Below are 25,284 nucleotides of genomic sequence, written 5' to 3' on the forward strand. Positions count from 1 at the left end.
ATTCCATTCATCCTCTACCCTTTCCTGGCACCAGTGCTTTCCCTGTCAGTTAGTATCTTTACTATCACATGTTAATAATGTCACAGTCATTAATAACGTGAGCAACTTCATAAGATTTTTGTTTTTTTAATGTTTATTTATTTTTAGAGAGAGAGAAAGTAACAGGGACAGAGACAGAGCACAAGCAGGGAAGGGAAAGAGAGAGAGGGAGACACAGAATCTGAAGCAGGCTTCAGGCTCTGAGCTGTCAGCACACAACCCAGTGCAGGGCTCAAATATACGAAGGGCAAGATCATGACCTTAGCTGAAGTTGGATTCTTAACCGACTGAGCAACCTTAAACCTGAGACTCAAAGAGGTTAACTTTTCCTGAAGTCACACAGTTACTGGACATCAAATGTTGGTTTTAAATTCAGGTCTAACATCTCAGTTTTTGTTCTTTCAATAACAACATTTTGAAGGATTGTTACCATTTTTAAAGGAAAAAATGATAAAGGAGAAACATTCCAAAAAGGAAGAACATTTTGATTTTTTAAAATATTTTATTTATTTTTGAGACAGAGAGAGACCTAGCATGAGTGGGGAGGGACAGAGAGAGAGGGAGACACAGAACTGGAAGCAGGGTCCAGGCTCTGAGCTGTCAGCCCAGAGCCTGACGCGGGGCTCGAACCCACGAACGTGAGATCATGACCTGAGCCGAAGTCGGAGGCTTAACTGACTAAGCCACCCAGGCGCCCCAGGAAGAACATTTTAAAAGGCTCAGAAATAATCAAACACCAGTATCTCTAATCAGAGAAATGCTTGTCTACTGTTCTCTACACAGTAGTCATATTTTATCCATTTTGAAGGCTGAACCATTCCAGGAAACAATTATAGGATAGCCGTTATGCATCAAGTAACTGCTTCTGCTAGATTTTCAGCACGAGAAGGATGGTACATGATACCTGGCTCTAAATCCTTGACAGGGGAGAGGGACCCTAACCATTGATTTCAAGGCAACTCACTAATGTATAAACCTGCAGATGCTGTAAGAGATACAGCATAAGTGGAAACGTGGGAGGGCAAACAGGGCCATGCATCCCAACTTCAAGAATAAAGGGTGGTTCCTGCAGGAGGTGATATCGGAGTTGAATTTTGACAGATTAAGGAAAGTGAGTTACAGGGGAAGCACAGTTCTAGAAAAGGAGAAAGCCAGAACAAAGACCTGGAGACACAGAGTTCCTGGAGCTATACAGGGAAATTCAAATGCCTTGAGTATTGCTGATGGTAGAGATCCCAGCCTGTCATACTAAGGGCTGATCTCAAATCAGAAGAAATGGGAGTGGAGAAGAGGGGATAGTTGTGAGAGACGGTGAGGGGGCTGAGTCACCTAGACTTGAACGATGGTTTAGAGGTAGAGGGAGGTAAAAGAGGACTCTGGGGTGACACCCAGGTGCCTCCTGTATAAATTGGGCAGATGGCAGACACCCATAGCCGGGATAGGAAATGTAAGAGGAGGAGCTGCACTGGGGAGGAAATAATGACTTTGGATGCTGAAATTAAGTCACATGTGAGGCTGCATATATCCAGTAAGGAGAGAGAGACAGACAGACAGATAGACAGACAGTATGGGAGCTCTGGAAAGAGGGCTGATCCTATAGTGGTACGGTTCAAACTAATTAGCAAGGAGGGTATAGATAAGATCACCAGGGTACAGATACTGCTCTTTGAGCATACATTTTTACTCTGTTTTTTTTGTCATTTCTTTTAGAACCCAAGACACATTAGTACCTCAGCATGCTCACAGTGACATGACTGTGTAAATCCTGTTGGTCCACTGGACTAATTTGATTAACCTCTGGGATCAAGCCTGTTTAACTCTACTACCTTCACTGTTTCAGATAACTCAAGTTAGGTTTTAAACATGTATATATCAGGGGTGTACTTACCCACAAACTATGGTTGCACTGACTTACCACTTACTAACGGCATGATCCTGGGCCCATCACTGAACTGGTCTAAGCTCAGGTGCCTCCTATGCAAAATGGTCATAATTGGTTGCTAAGATTAAATGCAGTAATACTCTAAGGGCGTAGCATACACAGCCTTTATAGATACTGTATAAATATAAATAATAACTTATTCATACTTTTAGTTATTTAAATATCTATAAGTTTGTGGTGAACAATTTATTTTGTTAGGCTCTGCTTGGGACAAATAGGAGTATGGGACAGGTAAAGGAGCCCACCATGCAGGAAAGACCTCTGTATACCTGTTCACTTGTTGCTGCTGTCATATGACAGCCTGTGGCCATACTGAATATATACAGGGACTGCGCTCCCACGGGAGTGAAGAGGGAGCAGATCGCCAATAGTGAACCTAGAGACAAAAATCACCTCCATTCTCATGATTTTGCTACCCCTGAAATTCTCCTGAACCCACTGGAAGGCATGAGGCAGGGGGCCAGGGGAAGGAAATAGCATGGCTGTATAACCTATTACCATCATTATTTCAGAGCGTGGACTTGTCTTCAAACAAATCCTGAATGTCCCCATTTTGACATACTCATTTCATGGAAACAAATTCACGTGCTAGGACATGGGCTGACCCATATAACAGCTCCACTGAAAATATGATTTTTCATAGTGACAGCTATTAAACTACACTTAGCATTCCATGTAACATGAAGATGCAGAGATAGCAAATTTAATAGAGAACTGGAGATGGAGCATGGGAAGAAGGTAGAAGCAACTCACAGTTTATCAAGATGAATACAGCACCTCGTTATTTTTAACAACCAGGACAGACAACGCACACACATAAACACACACGTAAAAATAAAAAGTAAAGTGCTGATCCCGCATGAGAAAATCAAGGCACAGTCTAGATTCTATATGTCATTATTTTAATCTGATCAGTCTAACATTTAAAAAAAAAATCCCCAGCCCTTGCTAACATTTATTTATACCTTCTGCTTACCTGGAAAATAAATATGAGCCTTATACCAGCTGCCCAGGGAAGGGACAAATGAACTGAGACAGCATTCCGTTTTCAGGCCTACACCACCAGCCTGGCTTCAAGAAAGCTGCTCCTGCGCAGACACTGTGGCTGAGCTGCTGAGGAGGCAGCCTCTCCCACTGTTTGATTGAAGAAGAGAGTGCTTCTCGGTTAAAAATTGAGAAGGCAGATGTGCTTTATTATGACAAGTGTGTGTTCAGAAGTGATTATTCTCAAGACAGGCTTTTGGATGCCCCTCTCTTAAGATTCTCAGATTCCTTCATAGCAGATAGCAGGCAGGCCCCAGATCAGTTCCCTATGAAATAAAATAGTAAAGCACAGTTTTCCTAATAAGATAGTTGTGTCTTGTTTTGTGTTGTTTTGTTTTTAAGGGGGTTCTATTAATCGAAAGACAACAAATTATAGTGCAGGAAAGACAAGGTTCCTACCATGCAACTGGACTCTGACCTTGGCTTCCTGGCTCTGCCTCAAGCAAATTTTATGATCCTAAACAAGTCCTTATTAATGATAAGTCTTATCATCAATAGGATAAACATGTTGGACTTTTGATGCTTTCTAGGGTCTACCAACAGCACATTATTTTGTGATTCTGTTATCCTATCTAGAGTATCCTTCTTAGTGTGGGTAGGGAAGTACTGAAAGACGTTCTTCGAAAAGAATCCTATCCAAGAGGTAGGATTGTGAACACCTTAGAATGGTCCAGAAGCCAGCTTATAGCCAGGATGGTTAGCTTGGAAAAAAGGAAATTGAGACAGTCTTCAAATATTTTAATTAATGTCACACAAGAAAAGTAGACTTATTCTGTGTTGTTATAAAACATATAACCCAGTGACAAGAAATTTCACGTTTCTGCCCCACCACAAGTAGTCCTTTCTAAACAAATGTAATAAAATAAGCAGCACCCTTTTGAGATAATTGTCAGTAAAGGTAAGGAAGTAGAGGCAAAATGACCAACTTTCAACATCTATGGTCGTATTGCATTAATAAGGACATTATGCTAGAATCTGAGGACAAGGATATGGTCATAATGATGCTACAATGATTATTCGGCATGTTGCTAAATAAATTGTTGGTGGGAGAAAATTCTCTCTTCTATGAAACAACAACAACAATAAAAACCCCTTTAAGATGGTGATGCCTTAAGTCTTACAAGAGGGACAGACCCTTCTTAAACACTAGGTAGGTCTATCATATTATATAGGAATCTTATTCCCCCTTTGAATTCCTATAAACTTGTTACTCGAACTACCCACCATGATGTCAGTTAATTATATATTTTGTTTTGTACTCCAATTCTTCAGTGTTTGCATTCCAGCTACAAAATAATGAGACTCCCTATGATAGAACTTGTATGTTCAGTCTCCTTACATTTCATTTTAGCCTTTTCTTCAAGTAGTGTGAATAATAACATAAAGTTAGAGGCAGCCTCTGGTGTATGTTTCTACCTCTAGAAGCATGTAGGAGAGCACGAGCAGAATCAAGACTTGAGTGGCCAAGTGTGCATTGTGCAGGATTTTACGTGTTTACCAGGATGCCAATACTACTTACTTTGTTATCTTTATTGGACCTATTTGTTGGATCTTAGGAACCTGCCAAATTATTGAGGGATGCTTAAAATGTTGTCTGTCCAACAAAAAAGAAATAACTAGAGAGTTTAATTTTGTCTTTATACCCTTCCAAGGTCAGAAGAGCATGGGTCCTTTCCTACTTATGACTAACGTATCTAAATTTTCAGAGAACTAGCGAGGCAGTCAGTCTCACCGGAATGCCTTTTATCAGTGTTTGACTAATTCTGTTTCTAATGTTAATACATTCAGAGTCCTTTTTGTCTTTCTAAACCCTAAGCCAGGTGAACACAATACATTTTATACCTCCACATGACTTCAGTGGGAAGATGAAGACTATTACTAGTTATCTAGCACAGACCCTGTGCTACACATGATGAGAGATTCCTTTATATGCATTAATTTAGCTTTTGGAACAATTGGCTAGTTATGTGACATGGACATTTTACAGAGACTCAAAGGGTATGAAGTAATTTACCCATGTCATTCAATAAGTAAATGTGACTAAAGAATAATGAAATAAACAATGTCCTGTTTTACTCCCAGAGATATGTTTAATTCTCATTACTCTCAGATTATATATAGGTCCAGGCAAGTCTCACTAGTATGAGCCCACTTTGCCTGAATCTGAATAACAAAGATGTGACTAGATCATAACACAATGTTGTTCTTCCTTTTATGGTGTCTACATCCTGCTTTATCTTATGTTTAATGCCTCTCTGATTTTAAACTCTTGCAGAATGGAAAGTGTTTCCTTTTTTACCTTTGTAACCCCTGAAATAACTACTTAGATGTTTCTTTGCGTTACAGTAAGTGTTCTTAATTACATTAAGTAATAAATTAAGTCAAATATGGTCTTCATTTTACAGTGGGAGTCTGTTCATGTCCTGCGCATGTCCGGCAATCATGACACAGTAGAGTAGCTCAGAAAGAGCATTCCAGCACAAGGCTTTCAGTAAGACCACCATCCCCCCGATTGCAGCCCTCAGACAGAGAGGCTTCTCTTCTTTAGACCATGACTTTGGGACAGTTGCCTGGTCCTGGTAACTTTTCTCTCACTCTTCCTCATTGCATGATTCATCCAGAGTTCCCATATTATCTTCAGTTTGCTGTTGATCTTCCTTTACAGATTTTTTAAAAAAAATCTTTGTGATACTGTAAGAAATTTAAGAAATCATGTATTACTAACTTTAATTTAGAAGAGGGTTTTTTTTTTCCTATCGCTAGTTTCATCTTTGGACTACATTATACCTCAAACATTTGTTTCTCAGAAGTGTGCTGTACTGAATCTCATCAGCAATAAATAAATTACTCGGGGAGTTGGGGAGGAAGAAGAGAAAATGCTCACTGAGATGAGTCACTCTTCTAGGACTTCAAAAATGCCTGTAATCCATTCTTCCATTTCACCAAGTTATGTTCTAGAAGAGTTATTTTACCTGATACCTATCAATGGCTTATCCTCAAAGGACAACCTGAAAGCAGGACCATGGTTGAATAACGATGGAAAATTTTAAAGCAAGGGCAATTCTTCGGTGGGGGGAGGGGGAGCAGGGGGAACATTGCTTATTCTCAATAGAGTGATGCATGCCAAGATGGGCTTGGGCTTGGGCTGATGGCCCCATGTATACAGAGCTGCATAAGTAGGTCTCTGAGGAGTCTGCTTCACCTTGATGTGGAAAGGAAGATGAGAGGCTGGGGATGGACATTACAGCCTGGGATATGTTCATTTCTATGCGGGTTCTGGCCTGTAGTGTAGGGAGATGACACAGCTCTCGGTGTGGTCATTTCTAGGCAGGGGACGCCTCCTGGGCCTGGAGGGCCTTCTGTACCGCATCTTCCCTCTGGGAACTCGGGATCTTCAGCCTATGCCCTTCTCACCAGCTCAGCGATTTCTGGGTCCATGGAAACAGAGCTGTGGTTGCTCTATGCTGTTGGTGTCTTTCCATCTTCATCCTCACTCTTAACTGCAGGTCTGGCCTGGGAAGCCCTAGGACCTGGGTCTGGGTCTGGTTCTGTGTGTCAGCAACTAAGTCTCCGCTGTCCCATGTACCCCCTCTGGTTCAGCATCTTGGTTCGGAGGCTGGTAGGAATCGCCAGCTGGGCCTGCTCCCACTTCTTCCTGTGCTTCCTCAGGCGCCTCTTTGCTTTAATCCCCACTCCTTCTGCAGGGCTCTGGCGCGCCCCACCCCCCCCTCCTCAGACTGATTGGGGAAAGTAGGACCCGTGCTATCTCCCCTTAAAACCACTGCTGCTCTCACTGTGGGGGCCACTCAGAGCCCAGGGCTGACCCTGCCCCTTCACTTCCTCAAGGATAATGTATTTTTGAGGGGGAGGATCATGGAGAGATTAGGAACACTGAAATGCAGGATGTCTTGTTTATAATTCCTTTTACATAACATTTCCCAAATGTGCCCAAGTGTTTTAAGTGTAACTTGGTTTGCTTGTTAAAATATCATACTTTAATTATTACATTTAATGTTAGTACATATAGATTTAACTTCTTTGGTGAGCATCAGAGCCAAACCATAGTTCCAAAGTCTTTGGGTTAATTTTGACTTCTTACCAGAATCCATTTGGGCAAGAAATTCTTTGTTTCTGGTTTATTTAAGAAATAAAAAATGCCTACCAGTGTTTTTTGAAACCATGTCAGTTCATGGAAATATTTCCCCTATCTTTAAAAAAAAAAAAATCAACCCAAAAAAGGCCTATAAGCAAAGGAGTCATTGAATTCTGCCTTCCTTTGCAAATAAAAAAAGGTTCCCTTGTTCTTAAACAGGAAACTTCCATAGCAGTGCTTTTTACACTTCAGTTGTGGTAGTATGGTCTTTTCAAACAGAATCCCATGCACAAGTCCAGTATACACAAGATAAAAATGGAGCTCTTCCCTGCAGGCTGTAGTGTGTGTGTGTGTGTGTGTGTGTGTGTGTGTGTGCGCGCGCGCGCACACGCGTGCGTGCGTAGAGGTAGGCTGTGAAAGGCCCAGAACCCATGCCCTCAACCTGACAGCCTCCCTCTTCCAGCTGAACCCACCCCACCCTGGGTGGCCCGTCAGACATTTATCCAAAACCTTAGGGATCTGAAATTTATGTATTTATATGTCATATTCTAATGGTTTTGATCATTTTACATTATAATCTTTAGTTTTTTTAAGAAAGCATTTTCAGAGGAAATAAAAAGCTTGACAATAATTTATAAGCATCTTATTTAAGGTATTTTGTTCATTAATACTCAAGATGTTTAACAAAAAAATGTTTTGTTTTTACTGAGTTTCAGAAAAAGGAACTCAACAATATTCTGTTAAAGGAGGCAAGATTTCCCTTTAACCCCATTCCATAATTAATGTATTTCTTTAACCAAGATCATAGAGGTATGTTGATAAGCTATTTTGTTACCTGCAGAGATCTGTACCTCTTATTTGTCAGAGCAGGAAACTCAGACTCAGAAGGCACTAGCTGGGCTCCCTCAGCCCTGTCACCTGTGTCATGCTGCAATTTGCAAGGACAAACTGGTCTAGTATTCATGAGACCAACTTCCAAACTGCATCCCTGGTATTCTCATATATATGATTAGCAGTTAGCTAAAGTTTAGAAATTGCTCCTAAAGGTGATTTGTCTTTGTGCCTTCATTTGGCTGTGACTATTATTCCCATCAAGGAAATTAAAATAACACCTACTAAAATTGTAAATTTTTAAACAATTCTCAGTTGTTATTAGCAGGGAAGGATTAATTTGACCACTGAGTACCAAATAATCTTTTGTGCTATTAACTGAATGTTTATCAAAGTCTGTGGCTTAAGAAAGTTATTCGCTTGAGAATCTCAACTTTGGTGGTTCTTCAAGTGTATATTCTCGTGATTAGGTTGTAGGTCTATGTGTTATCATACTGAATGTTTATAAAAATCTTACTTTTAATCGTGGCTTCCCCTGAATGCCGAAATACCTCACATTCTAGCATTGCAAAAAGTCATTATTATTGTGTAAACACTGCAACTTGAGGGTGTGTCGTTTCTTGGAAGCCCATCTTTGCCCTCTATGCATACTAGATCGTTGTGCCCCAGACCTCTCTTCTGTGGGGATTTCAGTCGTCTAACAAGGGTTGGAAAATCCCACTTTAAATACGCAGCATAAAATCTGACTTGTATCTGTTACGTTATTAGAAAGCAAGAGTGAATAAAGGTCAGCCTTGTGGCTGGCAGGTAGTCTGGTTGCTCTGTGAGCATCACATGCTAAGAGAAGCTGGTTCCTCAGTCTTTGGCTTTAGGATTCAAACAGCAGAAGCTGTCAGACTAACACTGATTAAGGTGGACTGGGAGGGGGAAGCACATCTGTCCAACGGCTCGCCATTGGCTTCTTATTACAGCATTCTCCCCTGAGACACACTCTGCATGCTCATTCACCTACCTCCTCCTCTTCCTCCCCCCTCCCCTACCCCTTCATTACTGATTCTCAGCGAGAGGCGGCAGCGGCAGCGGCGCTGCTAGTCACGAATCGGGGATTGCAATGAGCTCATCCTTTTCTCCTTGCATCTCCACAACTGCCCTGGCTTCCCGGCTACTGCTGCTGCTGTCTGCTCAGACACCCAGACACACGCGCGCGCCACACTCACGCTCACACTCACGCACACGCACACACACACAGCACACGCACACACACGCTAGACCCTTCTAAGCAGCTTGTACATTTTAACACATGTATCTGAACTCTCCTGCTTCACTCTTGGCCATTTTCTTGCATTCGATTGCTTTTGCCGTTTTTTTATTTAGATCCGTGTTTGATTTCATTTTCCAGTCTACTTTGGGGCTCTCGCACAGTGGATAATTTAGCCAAAATGTTCTCCCTGTGGGGACATTAGCTGACAATTCCCACCACAGACTGGCTTGTGCCTGCTCACGGGGAGACCTGAGCCGGGCTCCCCTCCCACTGCAGTTCTCAAAATTGTGGATAAGAGATCCAGCTTCCTCATTCTGGATACCTACTTACTGCTCATGGAAGAAGGGGTGCCCTGCCCAGCCCCAGCTGCTCAGCTCACACCTCCTGTCAAAAAGTCCCAGGACATGCACGACGAGAGGAGCAAGCTGGTGAATGAGTATGCATGTCGCGTGCTGGAACTTCTGGGGATGGGGCATCGTCTGTTTGTACCTCGGCTTCTGGCGGTGAGACTGTTTTTCATTGAACTTCATTTATAGGGAATCTGCCACTCTCAGGGAGAATTCCTGTATCCCTAAAAGAGGCTTGCAGTCTCCTGTTTCCTTCTCCTCTTACGCACTCTACCAAGAAGGAAGTGCTGAGTGGCCACTGTCCTGGTGCTCTATCTGAGCCTGGTCCATGCCACTCCTTAATTGGCTAGAGGGGATATGGCTCTTTTCTAAGGGCCCAGGGCCACATTAGTGGCATTATCTCTGTGGCAGGGAAAATAAAATGTTTTCTGGCTGCCTAGACTCAGCAATAAAGCAAAATACCCAAGTGCTTGATATAGGCATTCTGTTATGTACGTCTCCAAAGGGTTAAATTTCACAACAGACGTTATTGCTACTTATCTAGACTACTGTGATTTGCATTCTAATCTCACCATTTGACTGCCAGTTTGATTTTGTTTTATTTTATTATTATTATTTTTTTGATAGAGAATTTTACCCCCTAAAAATCCTTGGGTAAAAAATTGAAAATTTTCTCTCCTGGATGTTTCAACTGTGTATCTATGAAGCAGCTTAAAGCTATTGGGTCTGTGCTGTGAGTCTGGGAAGTCTGGCTTGCCTGTTTTTTTATTTCCCTGAACAAGAGAAAAATCACCTTTCCTCACTTCCTACCAAGGGTTAAAATTAAATACCCACAATCGCTGGTGCAGTGTTTCTTTTTAGTGGTTTGAGAACTATACCTAGCAACTGTTCTATAATGTAATTGGTCTGCAGTAGTCCTGTACCATTATTTGGTAATTGAACAAGAATCATTAAGCTTTGTCTGTTTTATAACAATGGACTTTAACACCATTCCAGACTGTTCTTTCATTATGATTCTGTCATATTTGATTCTTTTCAAAAGTACAATGTTGACTGGATTTCACACTTTTCTCTCATATACATTTCTTCATTCTAGTTCATCTCTGTTTATATTATCTTTGCAATTACCAATTCTGTATTCACATATGTATTTGCATGCAAATATTTTCTCTCTTGAATAATCATAACAGCATTTTAGGGAGCTGTGTATGTGAGGGATTTTTCACCCCAAAGAAAGTCTGTTTATCATTGCATGATGAAGTTAGAAGCAGTGACCAGCATATAATTTTGGGGGGTTGGTATTTTTGAGAAATACAGCTTCTTTGTCATTGAAGAGAGAAATAAGAGCTCAACACATATGTTTTAATGCCCAGGTGAGATCATCTGTGCTCACTTAAATTTTTTCCCTGAATCACGTTTTTCTTCATAGAAAACTGAAGATTTATGATTCTATTGGAAAGGAATTTTTTTAAGTGAAATAAAAAGCACTTTTTTTAAGAGCTTTGACACTATTGAGTACTAAAATATATTTCAACAAATACATCTCTTTAAAGAGTCAGGTTTGGTCTAATATATTTTCATATTCTTAAAGACTGCGTAACTCTGTGATTCCAGGGCCTCCACTGTTCACTTTCCAGCAATCTGGTACTGCCTTTCCCTGATACTTTATACTTTGAATGCTTTGAAGGAAAACATAAATATATAACTAAGACTGCCTCTCATACTTAAATCTGCATTAGGGTTCGATTTAAACTGCCTCTAGTTTAAAACAAATTATCAGCAATAAAATCCACAAGGAGTTGGGTTCATAAGCTTCAGATCTTTTGGAAATCATGTGTCTCTGTATGTTGCAAGCAAAAAGTCGGCTTGGTTGCCCAATTAGGCATCCAAGGTGGTAGTACATCCCTCAGGCTGTCTGGACTCTCACATGCAGAGTCTAGGCAATGATGCCATTTACGTATTATGTGAAAAGTATATATTGAGTCGTCCAAAGGGTCATCTGGCAATCTCTGACTTTGTCATACAGTATTGTACATAAAAGATAATTGATAGAACTGGGATACTCTACAGTTTGGGAAAATCGCATGTCCTTTAATTAGCAATATGGCTGTGAACTGAGATCAGCTCTCTCCACTGAGTTACCGCGTACAGTTTAGCGTGTGTACCAGGAGGAAGTACAGTCGTTTAGCCTTGTGTTATTGGACTGGCTAATGATGTGGGATCGATGGCTAATCTGCACTGGGTGGTCCTGAGAGGAATCCTGCCACGTGCAATCTTACAGTCTTTCCATTACCACTCAAGAGGGCAGGCACTGACGTTTCAGTTTTTAGTTCTCTTTCAAACATGAATATGTGAAGGTTACACACATGTAAATATCTTATTTTACTGTAAAGATCCCAGTAGTTTTTCTTTCCTATAAGTTAATTTTTGTGATAAGCTGATCAAATTAATGAAGATTTACCAAGACAATGCTGTAGGTTTAGACTTAGAGCCCATTCATTGTCCCCTGATTCACAGAGGGCCTATCAAATGCTGAACACCAAACACATTTGAAAAAAAATTTTTTTTTGAGGTTTTATTTAAATTACATTTTAAAAGTTCTCTTCTTGTCCTTTAAAAGTATGCCTAATAAAGGACAATTTCCATTTAATAAATCAGGTACAAGTCTTCATTTTAGATATTACCAAAAGGCATAAATGCTATGCACAGACTCACCAAACACACGTTTCTTTGGTGAAATTAAAATGCCAAAGCAAGTGATACAGGTATCCTAGATACCAGCTAAGTAACGTCTCCCTCTTCTAAAGCCTGTGCTTCCAAATGATTCTCAGACTTCCAAAAATACGTCTCTACTGAACAGAAATCCTGTTAGACACCATAGCTAAAGGGAGAAAAAGCCATTTGTGGTGAAAATAATGAAGGTGAGAAAGAGGCCCATACCTAGATTTTTTTAATAACCCCCTAAAAAAATCAAACCTGGAATTTGCTGCTTCTCAGAGGCCCTTAAAGAAAGATTTATCATCCAAGAGTCATGCAAGGTTTGGAATGGAAGCATCAGGAGCTAGCACCCAAATGTTAGAACTGCTCCTTTCTACCCACCCTGCCTCCTTTAAAAAAAAAAAAATCACTTTGACATGTGATACTCTCACGCTGAATTTTTCAGTGGGAAAAACACACTCAAAATGGTATCGGCAGTGACACATAGCTAGGGTCCATACTCTAAGTGTGTGAAGTTTGAAGAGAAAGGAAAAGTTCTTCTACTCATGTTGAGAATTTCCTTCTCTTCCCTTTTGATCTTATTTGCTGTTACATGATGTGGAAAGTTATGATCAGATCATCATAAATGAATATCAGTCTTAGCTGTAGTTTCAATACTGATACCCTGGGCACTGTGCACTGGGAATCCACAAGGGGATTGATACTGAAATGAAAAAAACAGAAGCATGGGGCGCCTGGGTAGCTCAGTTGGTTAAGTCTCCAACTTCAGCTCAGGTCGGATCTCATGTTCGTGGGTTCGAGCCCCGCGTCAGGCTCTGTGCTGACAGCTAGCTCAGAGCCTGGAGCCTGCTTCAGATTCTGTGTCTCCTTCTCTTTCTGCCCCTCCCCCTCTCATGCTCTGTCTCTCTTTGTCTCAAAAATAAATAAAACATTAAAAAAAAAAACCAGAGGCATGTATGTCTCCCATTTTTACTCTTTTTTTAACTGCTGCAAGGATTGGTCATTGAAGAAAGATTATAACTCTTAAAATTTAAAGACCCCAATATAAAAGGTGCCATATTTCTGATGCCCTTCAAAGTGTAAACATCAATTTTTATGTCAAAATAAGTACTAAATGTACTCTCTAATTTGCATTTTATTAATTAATGACTGATTAATACTGGGTGTGCTTAAAGTAGAGCTTTTGTGAATTGATGGGACAAATTTATGTTGGTGTCTATTATATGCCTGGCAGTTTGCTTATTACTTCATTTTACTGGGGGAAGTAGGAAGGATACCTAAATTAACAACCTACTTAAAAAATCGTACTTACTTTTTCCCTCTGGATATTTCTCCCTACTTCCTTGAAAGGAAATAGAAGTAGAACTTGAAATGTTTTTAATTATCCAGGTAATCTTTATATATAATTCTATTCAAATGAAGAAAGAAGTAGTCCTTTGGAGGTATAATTGATAAACATGTTTCATATCATCACTTAAAAGAATTTGACAGTTTATGGAGCAAAAGATGAGTGTTCATAGAACCACTAATTTTCAAAAGTTACCATTTATTCTTATTTAAAAGGTGGTAGAGTTCTCTGGGTTTTTTTTTTTGTAAGTTTCTTTATTTATTTTTGAAGGAAAGAGAGAGAGAGAGAGCAAGTAGGGGAAGGGCAAAGAGAAGGACAGAATTCTAAGCAGCCTCTGCACTGTCAGCACAGAGCCTGAAGCAGGGCTCAACCTATGAACCATGAGATCATGACCTGAGCCAACATCCAGAGTCCAACACTTAACTGACTGAGCCACCCAGGTGTCCCAAGTTCTTGATTTTGCAAGTGAAGGAAACGTCTTTGCTTCTTGAAATTTCCCTAGTTCTTGTCTGTGTTACCTTCTGGCTAACAGTACTTAACAAATAGCGTCAGGAAAGTAACTGCATTTTCATTACGCTACTCTTCCCTCACTACTCTTCTGAAGGCAGTATAGAAAACTCTAAGAATTTCCCAGTTGAAGAAAAGCCTTTCCTTTAAATCAGCTTTTCTAGCCTGACAGAGTTCTGTGTAGTGAGCACAGAGGGATAACGATATCCAGAAGCCGGCCCTACCTGCCTACTTTTGGGTATTTGGTTTGGTTCTTGAAATATTAGTCTGCCTTTTAGGGGTGCATTTTAAAGCTTGGGTCTTGCCACAGATCATATATGTTAAGCTTCTCTTCATTGTCAAGGTAGACAGCATTCATACAATTGTAAACATAATAATAACCATCAATTAAGTTTATATCTCTGTAGCCAGTTTATTAATAATTAGCATATATGAAGTCATGTTTTAGTTTTATAGAAAGCACTACTACTTATAGTTTGAACTAACACTATTACAGCAATACTTGACATTTGTGAAGCATATATATATTCAACATATGTACAAGATGATTCAGATTTTGTTAGAGATATGTGATATGTGTAAGGATGGCAAAAAAAAAAAGGATTATAACATTTTTTAAAAAATGTTTTACCACTATGACCATTACTGGGTTCTTGCAGTGTTTGTTTATTTATTTTGAGAGAGAGAGAGCATGAGCAGGGGAGGGGTAGAGAGAGGGAGAAAGAGAGAATCCCAAGCAGGCTCCTCTCTGGAGCATGAGGTGGGGCTCAGTCTCATGAACCATGAGATCATGACCTGACCTGAGCCAAAATCAAGAGTTGGATGCTTAACTAAGTGACCACCTAGGTGCCCCTGTAACCAAATGTTAATTTTGTTTATCTCTGCGTAGTGATACATGTTAGGCTTTAAAAAAATTGTTTTTATTTTGGGGGGAAGTGAATATGTAATCAATAAAAAATGTATACCCCCACTAGGTTATACACACACACGTAAGTATACAATCTATGAGTTTTTATTTTTTATTTATTTTTAGTTTTTTTAATGTTTTGTTTATTTTTGAGACAGAAACAGAACATGAGAGGGAGAAGGGCAGAGAAACAGGGAGATACAGACTCTGAAGCAGGCTCCAGGCTCTGAGCTGTCAGCACAGAGCCTAACGCAGGGCTCGAACCCACAAACGTGAGACTATGACCTGAGCTGAAGTTGGAGGCTTAACCAACTGAGCCACTGAGGTGCCCCTATGAGTTTTTAAAAGTATTTAGAAAACCAAACAACTCTTATAAATTCTTAGTGAGGCATCCAAATTTTTGCAGAGCAAGAGGTATCTATTCCTCAGTTGTAGAGGAAAAACCTCTCAGACACAGCTATCAGAAAATGGAAAGTTGCTCCTGTAAATTTATAACCTGATTATAGCATAAAAAGGTATTTGCAGGTGGCACTTAATGATTATGGAAGTCTCTTAAAGATAGAAATTTAGAGGAAAAAGCCCATCAGAGTCAAAGTAGGATTGCAGACTGTTTCCTAAAGCAGTGGCAAGCCTTGTTTTCATTAATATACTTTTTGTTTATTGGCATGGTTTTTACCCCATGGGGTAGGCTTCTGGCATATTTTTTTTAATTCAGAATGAAATTGGCTTTATTTCAGTCCATGACAAGAATATAAGTTCTTACAATTTAGACTGCCTGCTTTCTATAATTAAAAATGTCAGTGAGAGGAGGGTACCGTTTTTAGCTTCTAAAATATCAGTACCTGAACATATCTGAGCAGCACAGACAGCCTTCCAAACTGGCATCCCTTTTATTTATTTGTTTTGGAGTTCACAAAATGCACTCATATGACTTACCTTATTTCCTTCTTAGATAAGTTAAAGATGCTCCCTTTTTGAAGTAGGACAGGAGAGATGGAGGTTGCACTGTGAGGTAGCCAGAGTTGGGATCAGAATTTATTTCACCCTTTGCAGCCTTGTTTGTACCATTAATTGCCAACTGCCTTCTAGAGGCTGGGATTAAGGGACTGAATTACATGCAGTCTCCACACGTGTCTGCTTGCGCCTCTCTGTTCCGTGATTGGGGGAGTTCGTCTTTCATGGGGCATCACTGAGGTGGGCGAGTCATGGGATCCACAGCATCCCCAACACCAGCAGCATCTTGGGAAGGACAGTCTTAGGGCCTCTGAATGCTGGTCTCTGAGACTCCGCTCCACTTGGATGGGGAGCTCCTTACTACAACCCCCACCACCCTGCCCGTCCCGAGAGGATAGCCTCCTTCCAAAGCATCTCTCTCCACATGCCCCCCCCCCGCCCCCCATGCCTGACCAGAGGTAAGGTGGCACAAGCTGTAGGATTCCTCATCTTGAGGACTCAGCTTCCTGCTTATGCATGAACTCAGAGACTGGACTTGAAGTTAGACCTGGGGCAGTATTAGAAAATTAGGTACTCGTGCTACTGCCTTCAGGCAAATCATGAGAAGTTGCAAGGAACCACACCAACATCTGGGGGCATCTAGTTGCCAGGTAACTAGAGGTCAGTTGCACTGAAAATTGAGTGGTGCCCTCAGAAATGTTGGGGTACTGAGCAAAGCTGCTGATCCTGTTTCCTACAAACTCTAGAAGCAGCCTGTCTTGAATTTTCCTGACAGTCCCCAGAGAGCTGACCATCAGACCCAGTGTTACACGTGAACAAGGAAGACGAGGGATCTAGTGTGTCTGGGATATCTGGTAGCTAGGTGCTCTCCCAGTAATTGTGCAGTCGGTATCTCAGTCAGAGAAGGCCTCTTGAGGCTGAAGTTTCCAATAACTGTCTTTTCCAAATAAGTTAAGGTGACTTGATAACACTCTATCATGATACACATTCTCTCTACCACTTATTGCCATCATGTCCGACTATCTGTGAGGGAGGCAATAAATCTGAGATGCCCTGAGGCGTGTTTCTTCCACTGCCCCTGTTAGCCTAGCTCTGCTTTCTGACTACCAGTTTGTGGATGGAAAGCTGGAGCAACCCAGGACCCTTGAGAAAATGCCTGGTGTATGAGTCAATATTTTATTTTACATGTTTCTGTTTAAAAGGGGAGATGAAAGTAGAAATCACTCATTCAGTACATTTTAATTGAGAACCTTCTATATTCCAGTTATTTGTTTTATCACTGTGGATACAGCAATGAACAAGACCAACAAGGCCCCTTTCCTTAGAAGGAAAGAGATAAAACAGAAAAATTAGTTAGTTGGTGGATAGTTACTTGATGGGCTGGGGGTGGGGGAGAATATTTTAAGTGCTTAGAAAAGGTCTCACTCTGATCTTACTTTTGAGCTAAAATTTAAATCATGAGAAGTTGCTTTCCTTATAGAGATCTGGGGAAAGATCATTCCAGACAGAGGGAACAGCAAGGGCAGTTGTGTTACAACTTGGTGTGTTACAAAAGACAGAAACAAGGCCTCTGGGCCTGGAACTTGAGACCAGGAGGGAGATGCGGCTCCAGACAAGGTTGGAGGGGAAAGCAGTGGCTCTAGATCATGAAAGGTCTTGTGGGCAATGGTAATGATTTTGGATTTTATTCTGAGCACAGTGGGAACCACTGGAGGGCTTTATACAGAAGAACCACATGATGTGAAAGGGTATCATGTGGCTATGATAGGGAGAGTGGGCTGTGGGGAGCAGAAGTGGAAATGGGGAAACCTGTGAGGGAGTTACTGCAGTAGCTCACCTAAGGGATGACAATGGCTTGGACCAGGGTGGTGAAGACAACTCAGGTTCTATCGTGAGCAGAAATTTCCCTGACTTCCTTATACTCTTTTGGTACAGCCATTAAGGTTAATCAGGTCTACATTTTGAATTAGTGATATTTTGAACTAGCACATAGTTCTGTGATTTCTAGCCATCCTGGTTGTGGTTTTTTTGTTTTGTTGTTTTTCATTCTGTTACTGAGGTTTTTGACAATTTCTGACTCTTGAAACATCTTATTTCTCTTTGGCTTACTTCTATGTACCTTGTCTGCCTTAATCTATAATTTGTATCATGGTGTTTGCCAAAGATTGCTGATAGTTTTTTAATAAAATATTTATTGTCTTTCTTTCATTTAAAAAAAAGTTAACATTTATTCATTTCTGAGAGCCAGAGAGAGACAGAGCATGAGCAAGGGAGGGGTAGAAAGAGAGGGAGACACAGGATCTGAAGCAGGCTCAAGGCTCTGAGCTGTTAGCACAGAGCCCAATGTGGGGCTTGAAGCCACAAACTGCAAGATCATGACCTGAGCCAAAGTCAGACACTTAACCAAGTAAGCCACCCAGGTGCCCCTCATTTTTTTTAAAGAAGGTTCCACACCAAACATGGAGCTTAAACCCACAACCCCAAGATCAAGGGTCATAGGCTCTACTGAGTGAGCCTTAATTGTCTTTATTACAAAATCTTTACTGCAGGGGCGCCTGGGTGGCTCAGTCAGTTGAGCGTCTAACTTCGGCTCAGCTAATGATCTCACTTTTTGTGGGTTTGAGCCCCACATCAGACTCTGTGCTGACAGCTAGCTCAGAGCCTGGAGCCTGCTTTGGATTCTGTATCTCCCTCTCTCTCTCTGACCCTCTCCTGCTTGCACTGTCTCTCTCTGTCTCTCAAAAATAAATAAAAAACACACAAAAAAATTTTTTTTTAATCTTTACTGCAGAAAATACAGCAAAATATAAGGGGGAAAAACCCATGATCCCACTATTCAGAGAAACTTTTTCTTTCCTCTCAGTCTTTTTTCTATGCATGCATATATTCATTTCTAAGTGGTTATTTCTTGAAGAAGTAAATTTTGCAAACAATAGTTTTCATACAAAGTTCAGTCATTAAGTGATTGATTTATTTTTTCATAGCATTCTTTAAAGTGGGGGACCTATTTCTCGTTTTTTTGAACTGCTATTATCGTTAGTTGAAAAGCCCTCCTCCCATTAGGTGTTCCTTATGTAATTCTAATACACTCTGATTACCTTCTCTATCTTCAGCCAGGTTTCTTTTTCTTTCTTTTTTTTTTTTTTTTTTGAAAAAAAATTTTAAGTTTATTATTTATTTTGAGAGAGAGGGAGACAGAATCCCAAGCAGGCTCTGCACTTGTCAGCACAGAGCCTGACACTGGGCTAGATCTCATGAACTGTGAGATCATGACCTGAGTTGGTCAGTTAACTGACTGAATCACCCACCTCCCAGGCACCTCCAGCAGGTTTCTAATAATATCCTTACAATATCCAGCAAACTAAAGTCATAGATGAGACCCAGAGTTTTGCTTTTCTTGCATTTTTCCCTCTCAGAGCTATAACCTGGTTAGCTTTGCTGGGATCCACCATTCTGATTGTCAGGTTATATAAATTAAATATGTTAGCCTGTTAAGTCTTATATTGTGTGTAGGGTTCATGGTGACTTATTTCAGCTTACAGTAAAGAGGCTAGAAATTTGTTCCTAAAAACTTATGGAATGAAGCTAGATCTTAGCTGCAAACATGCATTGAGGAAAACAAATTCACTTTTCAATGTATTTGTCCTGAGTGCAGGCTAAAATGTAATGATAATTCTTGGAATTATTTTACAGACCTCAAAGGAAGATCTTCTGCAGGCTGATTTTGAAGGTGCTTTAAAGTTTTTCAGAGTTCAACTCCCAAAGAGATACAGGGCAGAGGAAAATGCCAGAAGATTGATGGAGCAAGCTTGCAATATTAAGGTAAGATACATGAATTTATATATAATATACAACTTGTATGAAGAAAGAATGTGGCCAATTATGTAAAACCCTCTCTTTATATGTTGTTAGATTTTGGCTACGTTAGGGTGATAGTGTGCATGAACTAGTCTCAGACTTTTTTTGTGAGGCGCATATGTATATAATAGCTTCTAGTAGGACTTGGAGTGGAAGTTAGTAGGTTCAGATTGTAAAAATAGGAAGTCAGACATTGGTCTTACAGGTAGGGCTCTAGAATGGGCTGCTGTGATAGTGGTTTCCATGGCAGCAGACTTAGTATCTAGCTTTTGGCCATCTGTTTTGGGATTATTTACAACAAAGCAAGAAAAGCCTGCTTAGACAGTGCTTTCTTTTCATTAACTGACTTAGAAAGCTTTGAGTCTTGATCTGCCCATTTCCATCCCACATCTGCAAAATGGCTATCTATACATTGCTCCTTATCATATGCTTAATAAAACTAAATAAGTTTATAAAATAATTTGATATGGAAATTTCTTTCCAGAAAATTATGGTATCAACATTAGAGAACACATTTTTTTTTTAATTTGAAACCAATTTATGGGTGTACATTCTAGCACCTCTGGAATATACTAGGGAATCTTCTTAACCTTACCTAATACATAAATAGAAATTTCTCTTTTGAACAAAGGACAGAGATCCCATGTCTTCTGGACCTTGTGTTCTTACAGAAGGAAACAGATAATAAATGACTATCATAATAAATAAAGAATGTATTTAATTTGTTAGAAGATGATACATAGCTATGAAAAAAGGAGATGTATGCTGAAATAAACAAGACCAGATTGGTGAGGAGATGGAAAGTTACAGTTGGTATTAGGTAGTCAGAGTAGGTAGACTTCATTAAGAAAGTGAAAAAGATGGGTTAGTCATGGAGATGTCTAGGGGAAGAGCATTCCAGAAGAGGCAACAGCAAGTTCAAAGGCCCTGCAGCTGGCTCATCCCTGGTGACTTGGAAGACCAGCAAGAAGGCCAGTGTAGCCGGAGTGAAGTGAATGAAAATGAGAGCAAAAGGAGAGGAAGTTTGAGAACTCACAAGGAGCCAGCAAATGTAGATTATTGTAAGGAGTTAGGCTTTACTCGAAATGGGTGAAATGGGTAGCCCTTACAGAGTTTTGAGTGGAAAAGTGATATGGTCTTTCTAAGGTTTTAGAGGATCACAATGCTTACTGTGTTGAGAACAGACTGCCGGAAGGTAAGGGAGATCAGACGGGTATTTCTGCAATAATCTTGTTGAGAAATAACAATAGTGTTTACAGGGTGATAACATTGGGGATGGAGATGGAGTGGAGATGAAGGTGGTTGGAACCTCTAACACTTTTTCTGGTGTGACACTGTTGTTTTTAATTTCAGCTTATTTTAAAGTAAATTCTAAATGTTAAAAAGTACAACTCAATGTTGAAAGTACGTAACTGAGCAGAAAAACTATATTGTCTTTCAAGTGAATTCTATATTCAAAAAAAATCTTTCCAAAGATATTTAAAAAAATAGGTATCTGAATCTTCATCCTGAAATGCAGACTTTTAAAGTCTTCAGGACTGGGGCACCTGGGTGGCTCAATAGGTTAGGCGTCCGACTTCAGCTCAGGTCATGATCTCACGGCCAATGAGTTCGAGCCCCGCGTCAGGCTCTGAGCTGTCAGCACAGAGCCTGGAGCCTGCTTCAGATTCTGTGTCTCCCCCTCTCTCTGCTCCTCCCCTGTTGGAGCTCTTTCTCTCTCTGTCTCTCAAAAATGAATAAATGTTAAAAAAAAAAAAAAGTCTTCGGGACTGATTATTTTATTTGGCTGGGCCAAATGACTAAGCATGAGCCACATTTGTCTGTGGACTTTGAAAGCACATTGCAGTGGCCATTGTGACTTTAACTGAATTTTGTTTGAAAGGATTGAAAGGCAGACTTCAGCCTCTAATAGTCCCAGAGCTGTCAGAGAAAAGTACTGTAAATGGAACAGTGCTGCTGGAATCTGTTAAAACATTCATTTCTAAGAGTGAAAGATTAGAGAGTTAGGAGAAACAAGTAAGGAAGAAGGTTAAATGTCTTCAAGGGAAATTTGGTAGCATTGGACAATCATTAAGAATGAAAAATCCAGGAAAATGATTCAAAATTACGAGACACACAGGGAAAGATGTTTTTTTCAAAATAATTTATGAAGCTTCTTAGAAGATGAAAGCAACTAACAATTGTCAGGCTGGAAACATGGGATCCAAAAGACACAGAAACTTAAAATGTTGGAAAGTCAGTTCAAACTATGATCCAGGTGGACCGTTTCTGGAAGGAATGTGTTCAACCAGAGTGATTTATGTGAAAATGAACAGATAGACATGAATTGTTACTTCAAGTAGTAATAGAGTTATTTGTTTTGTTTTTATGTTTTGCCTGGGGTTTTGTTTTGTTTTGTTTACATTATCTAAGGAGAGTAACTTTTTGTTGGATATTTAAAATAGTGCGCTCACAGGACACCATTTTTATTATGGTATTATTCACCTAACATTCCATTAGTTTCACTTGCAAAGTTGCAAAATAATCACCCCAGTAAGTCTAGTTAACATCTGTCACCATACATAGTTACAAAATATTTCTTTCTTGGGGTGAGAATTTTCAAGATCTGCTCTCCTAGCTATTTTCAAGTATGCAATAAAGTATTAACTATGGTCACTATGCTGTACAGCATATCCTCATGACTCATTTATCTTATAATGAATAATGTCATCATTTTATAATGAAATTTGTACTGTTTTGATCCCCTTCACCTGCTTGGCCCCCTCCTGTACCCCCTGCCCCAGGCAGTCAGTCTGTTCTCTATATCCATGAGCTTAGTATTTCTGTTTGGTTTGGTTTGGTTTGGTTTTAGATTCCACATATAAGTGAGATCATACGAGATTTATTTTCTTCTCTCTGACTTATTTCTCTTAACATAATGCCCTTAAGCCCCATATTGTGTCCAATGGCAAGATTTCATTCTTTTTTAGCTGAATAATATTCCATTGTGGATGTGTACCACATTTTCTTTAGCCATTCATCCCTCAGTGGCCTTTTAGGTTGTTTCCATTATTGGCTATTGTAAAATAATGCTGCGGTGAACATAGGGGTGCATTTTATTTTTTTCAAATTAGTGTTTTCATTTTATTCATATAAATAACCAGAAGTGGAATTGCTAGATTGTCTGGTAGTTCTATTTTTAATTTTTTGAGGAACCTTCATTTTCCATAGTGGCTGAACCAATTTACATTTCCACCAACTGTTGCACAAGGGTTCTCTTTTCACCACATCCTTGCCAACACTTATTTCTTATCTTTTTGATAAAAGCCACTCTAACATGTGAAGTGATATCTCATTGTGATTTTGATTTGCATTTCCTTGATGATTCGTGGTATTGAGCACCTTTTCCTGTACCTGTTGGTCATTTGGGGTTTTTTTTGTTTTTTGGGGTGTTTTTAAAAAAAATTTTTAATGTTTTTATTTATTTTTGAGAGACAGAGAGAGACAGTGCGAGCAGGGGAGGGTCAGAGAGAGAGAGGTAGACACAGAATCTGAAGACAGGCTCAGGCTCTGAGCTAGCTGTCAGCACAGAGCCTTGACGCGGGGCTCGAACCCACGAACCATGAGATCATGACCCTGTTGGTCTTTTGTATGTCTTCTTTAGAAAAATGTCAATTCAGATATTTTTTTAATTGGAATGTTTGGGGGTTTGTTTGTTTGTTTTTGCTAGTGAGTTATATAAGTTCTTTAAATATTTTGGATATTAATCCTTTATAAGACATATGATTTGCAAATACTTTTTCTCATTTAGTAGGTTGCCTTTTCATTTTGTTGATGGTTTTCCTTTGCTCTGCAGAAGATTTTTTTATGTGAAACAGTGTTAACTTGTTTATTTTCCTTTTTTTTCTTTGTTTTTGATGTCAGATCCAAAAACAGTTATCACCAAGACCAATGTCAAGGAGTTTACCACCTATGTTTCCTTCCAGAAGTTTTATGGTTTCATATATTATGTTGAAGTCTTTAATCTACTTTGAGTTAATTTTTGTGTATGGTGTAAGATAGTGGTCCAGTTTCATTTTTTTTTGCATGTGGCTGTCCAGTTTTCCCATCATCCTTTATTGAAGAAATTGTCCTTTCCCCCTTGTATGTCCTGGCTCCTTTGTTGTAAATTAATTGACCATATATGCATGGATTTATTTCTGGCCTTTCTATTCTGTTCCACTGATCTACGTGTTTGTCTTTTAATGCTACAATCATACTGTTTTGATTAATTTGGCTTTACAATATAATTTGAAGTCAGAGAGTGATGCCTCCAGCTTTGTTCTTCCCTCTCAAGATTTGGGTATTTGGGATTTTTTCTGATTCTAGAGAAATTTTAAAATTGTTATGTTTCTGTAAAATATGCCATTGGAATTTTGATAGATGACATCAAATCTATAGATTTCTTTGAATAAATGGACATTTTAACAATATTAATTTTTCTAATCTGAGAGCAGGGACTATCTTTCTATTTATTTGTGGCTTCAGTTTCTTTCATTAATGTCTTAATAGTTTTCAGTGTATAGATCTACCCTTGGTTAAATTTATTCCAAGGTATTTTTGATACAATTATAAGTGAGATTGTTTTCTTAATTTCTCTTTCTGATAGTTTCTTATTCATGTATAAAAGTACATATAGAATATACATAGAAATATATTGATTTTGTATCACAGGTCATCACTTTAATTGTGAGGCAGATGTGAGGTGAAACTTGGAGAAGGAAAACATAAGTAGAATATTCAAGCATCATGCTGGAACTAGAGCATAGGTTTCCAACCTGAAGTTTTTAAACTGAGATCTACATTTTAAAATAGCTATTAGGGGCGCCTGGGTGGCTCAGTTGGTTAAGCCTCCGACTTCGGCTCAGGTCATGATCTCACATTTGTGGGTTCGAGCCCCACATCAGGCTCTGTGCTGACAACTCAGAGCCTGGAGCCTGCTTCCGATTCTGTGTTTCCCTCTCTCTCTGCCCCTGCCTGCTCACGCTCTGTCTCAAAAATAAATAAAACATTTAAAAAATGTTAAAAAACCAAAAACCTTAAAAAAAATAAAAATAAAATAGCTTTTATATCGAGACCTGGCCTACACACACATCTGAATACATACATGCCCTTACAGTGTGTCACGCACTCTGATATTTCCTCTTCTACTGCTGTTTTGTATTTGGTGTCATTGAAACTCCCCTCCCCACATGAAAAGTCTTCAAACCGAAATGGTAGTCATAACCTACTCAATCGATTTCACAACAGCTTGCAATTTTGAAAGAACCCCAAGGCCTATCATGCTGTTCACACCATCACCCCCTTCCTCATCCTGATAGGCTGCAGATTGTAAGAGGCTGTGGAGTACAAGGTGTTACCGTGAATAACGGAAGTAGGGGTGTGGTGAGAGTGTGAGTCATCCTGCCATCATTATA

General features: G+C 39.7%; 1 protein-coding gene across 7 annotated transcripts in view; it reads left to right on the forward strand.

Annotated features, from left to right (window-relative positions):
- RABGAP1L (RAB GTPase activating protein 1 like) overlaps positions 1-25,284 on the forward strand; it is a 719,423-nt gene that overhangs the window by 546,904 nt on the left and 147,235 nt on the right. For 6 of the 7 annotated variants that reach the window (XM_029935097.1, XM_029935100.1, XM_029935099.1 and 3 more), the window contains one exon: positions 19,685-19,813. In XM_029935097.1, the coding sequence (XP_029790957.1) occupies positions 19,685-19,813 (129 nt within the window). Of the gene's footprint in view, positions 1-9,103; positions 9,714-19,684; positions 19,814-25,284 lie in introns of those variants that run through there. The other variant, XM_029935104.1, reaches the window with a different exon arrangement.

Source organism: Suricata suricatta, chromosome 3 (assembly GCF_006229205.1).
Source record: "Suricata suricatta isolate VVHF042 chromosome 3, meerkat_22Aug2017_6uvM2_HiC, whole genome shotgun sequence".
Taxonomy (NCBI): Eukaryota; Metazoa; Chordata; class Mammalia; order Carnivora; family Herpestidae; genus Suricata; species Suricata suricatta.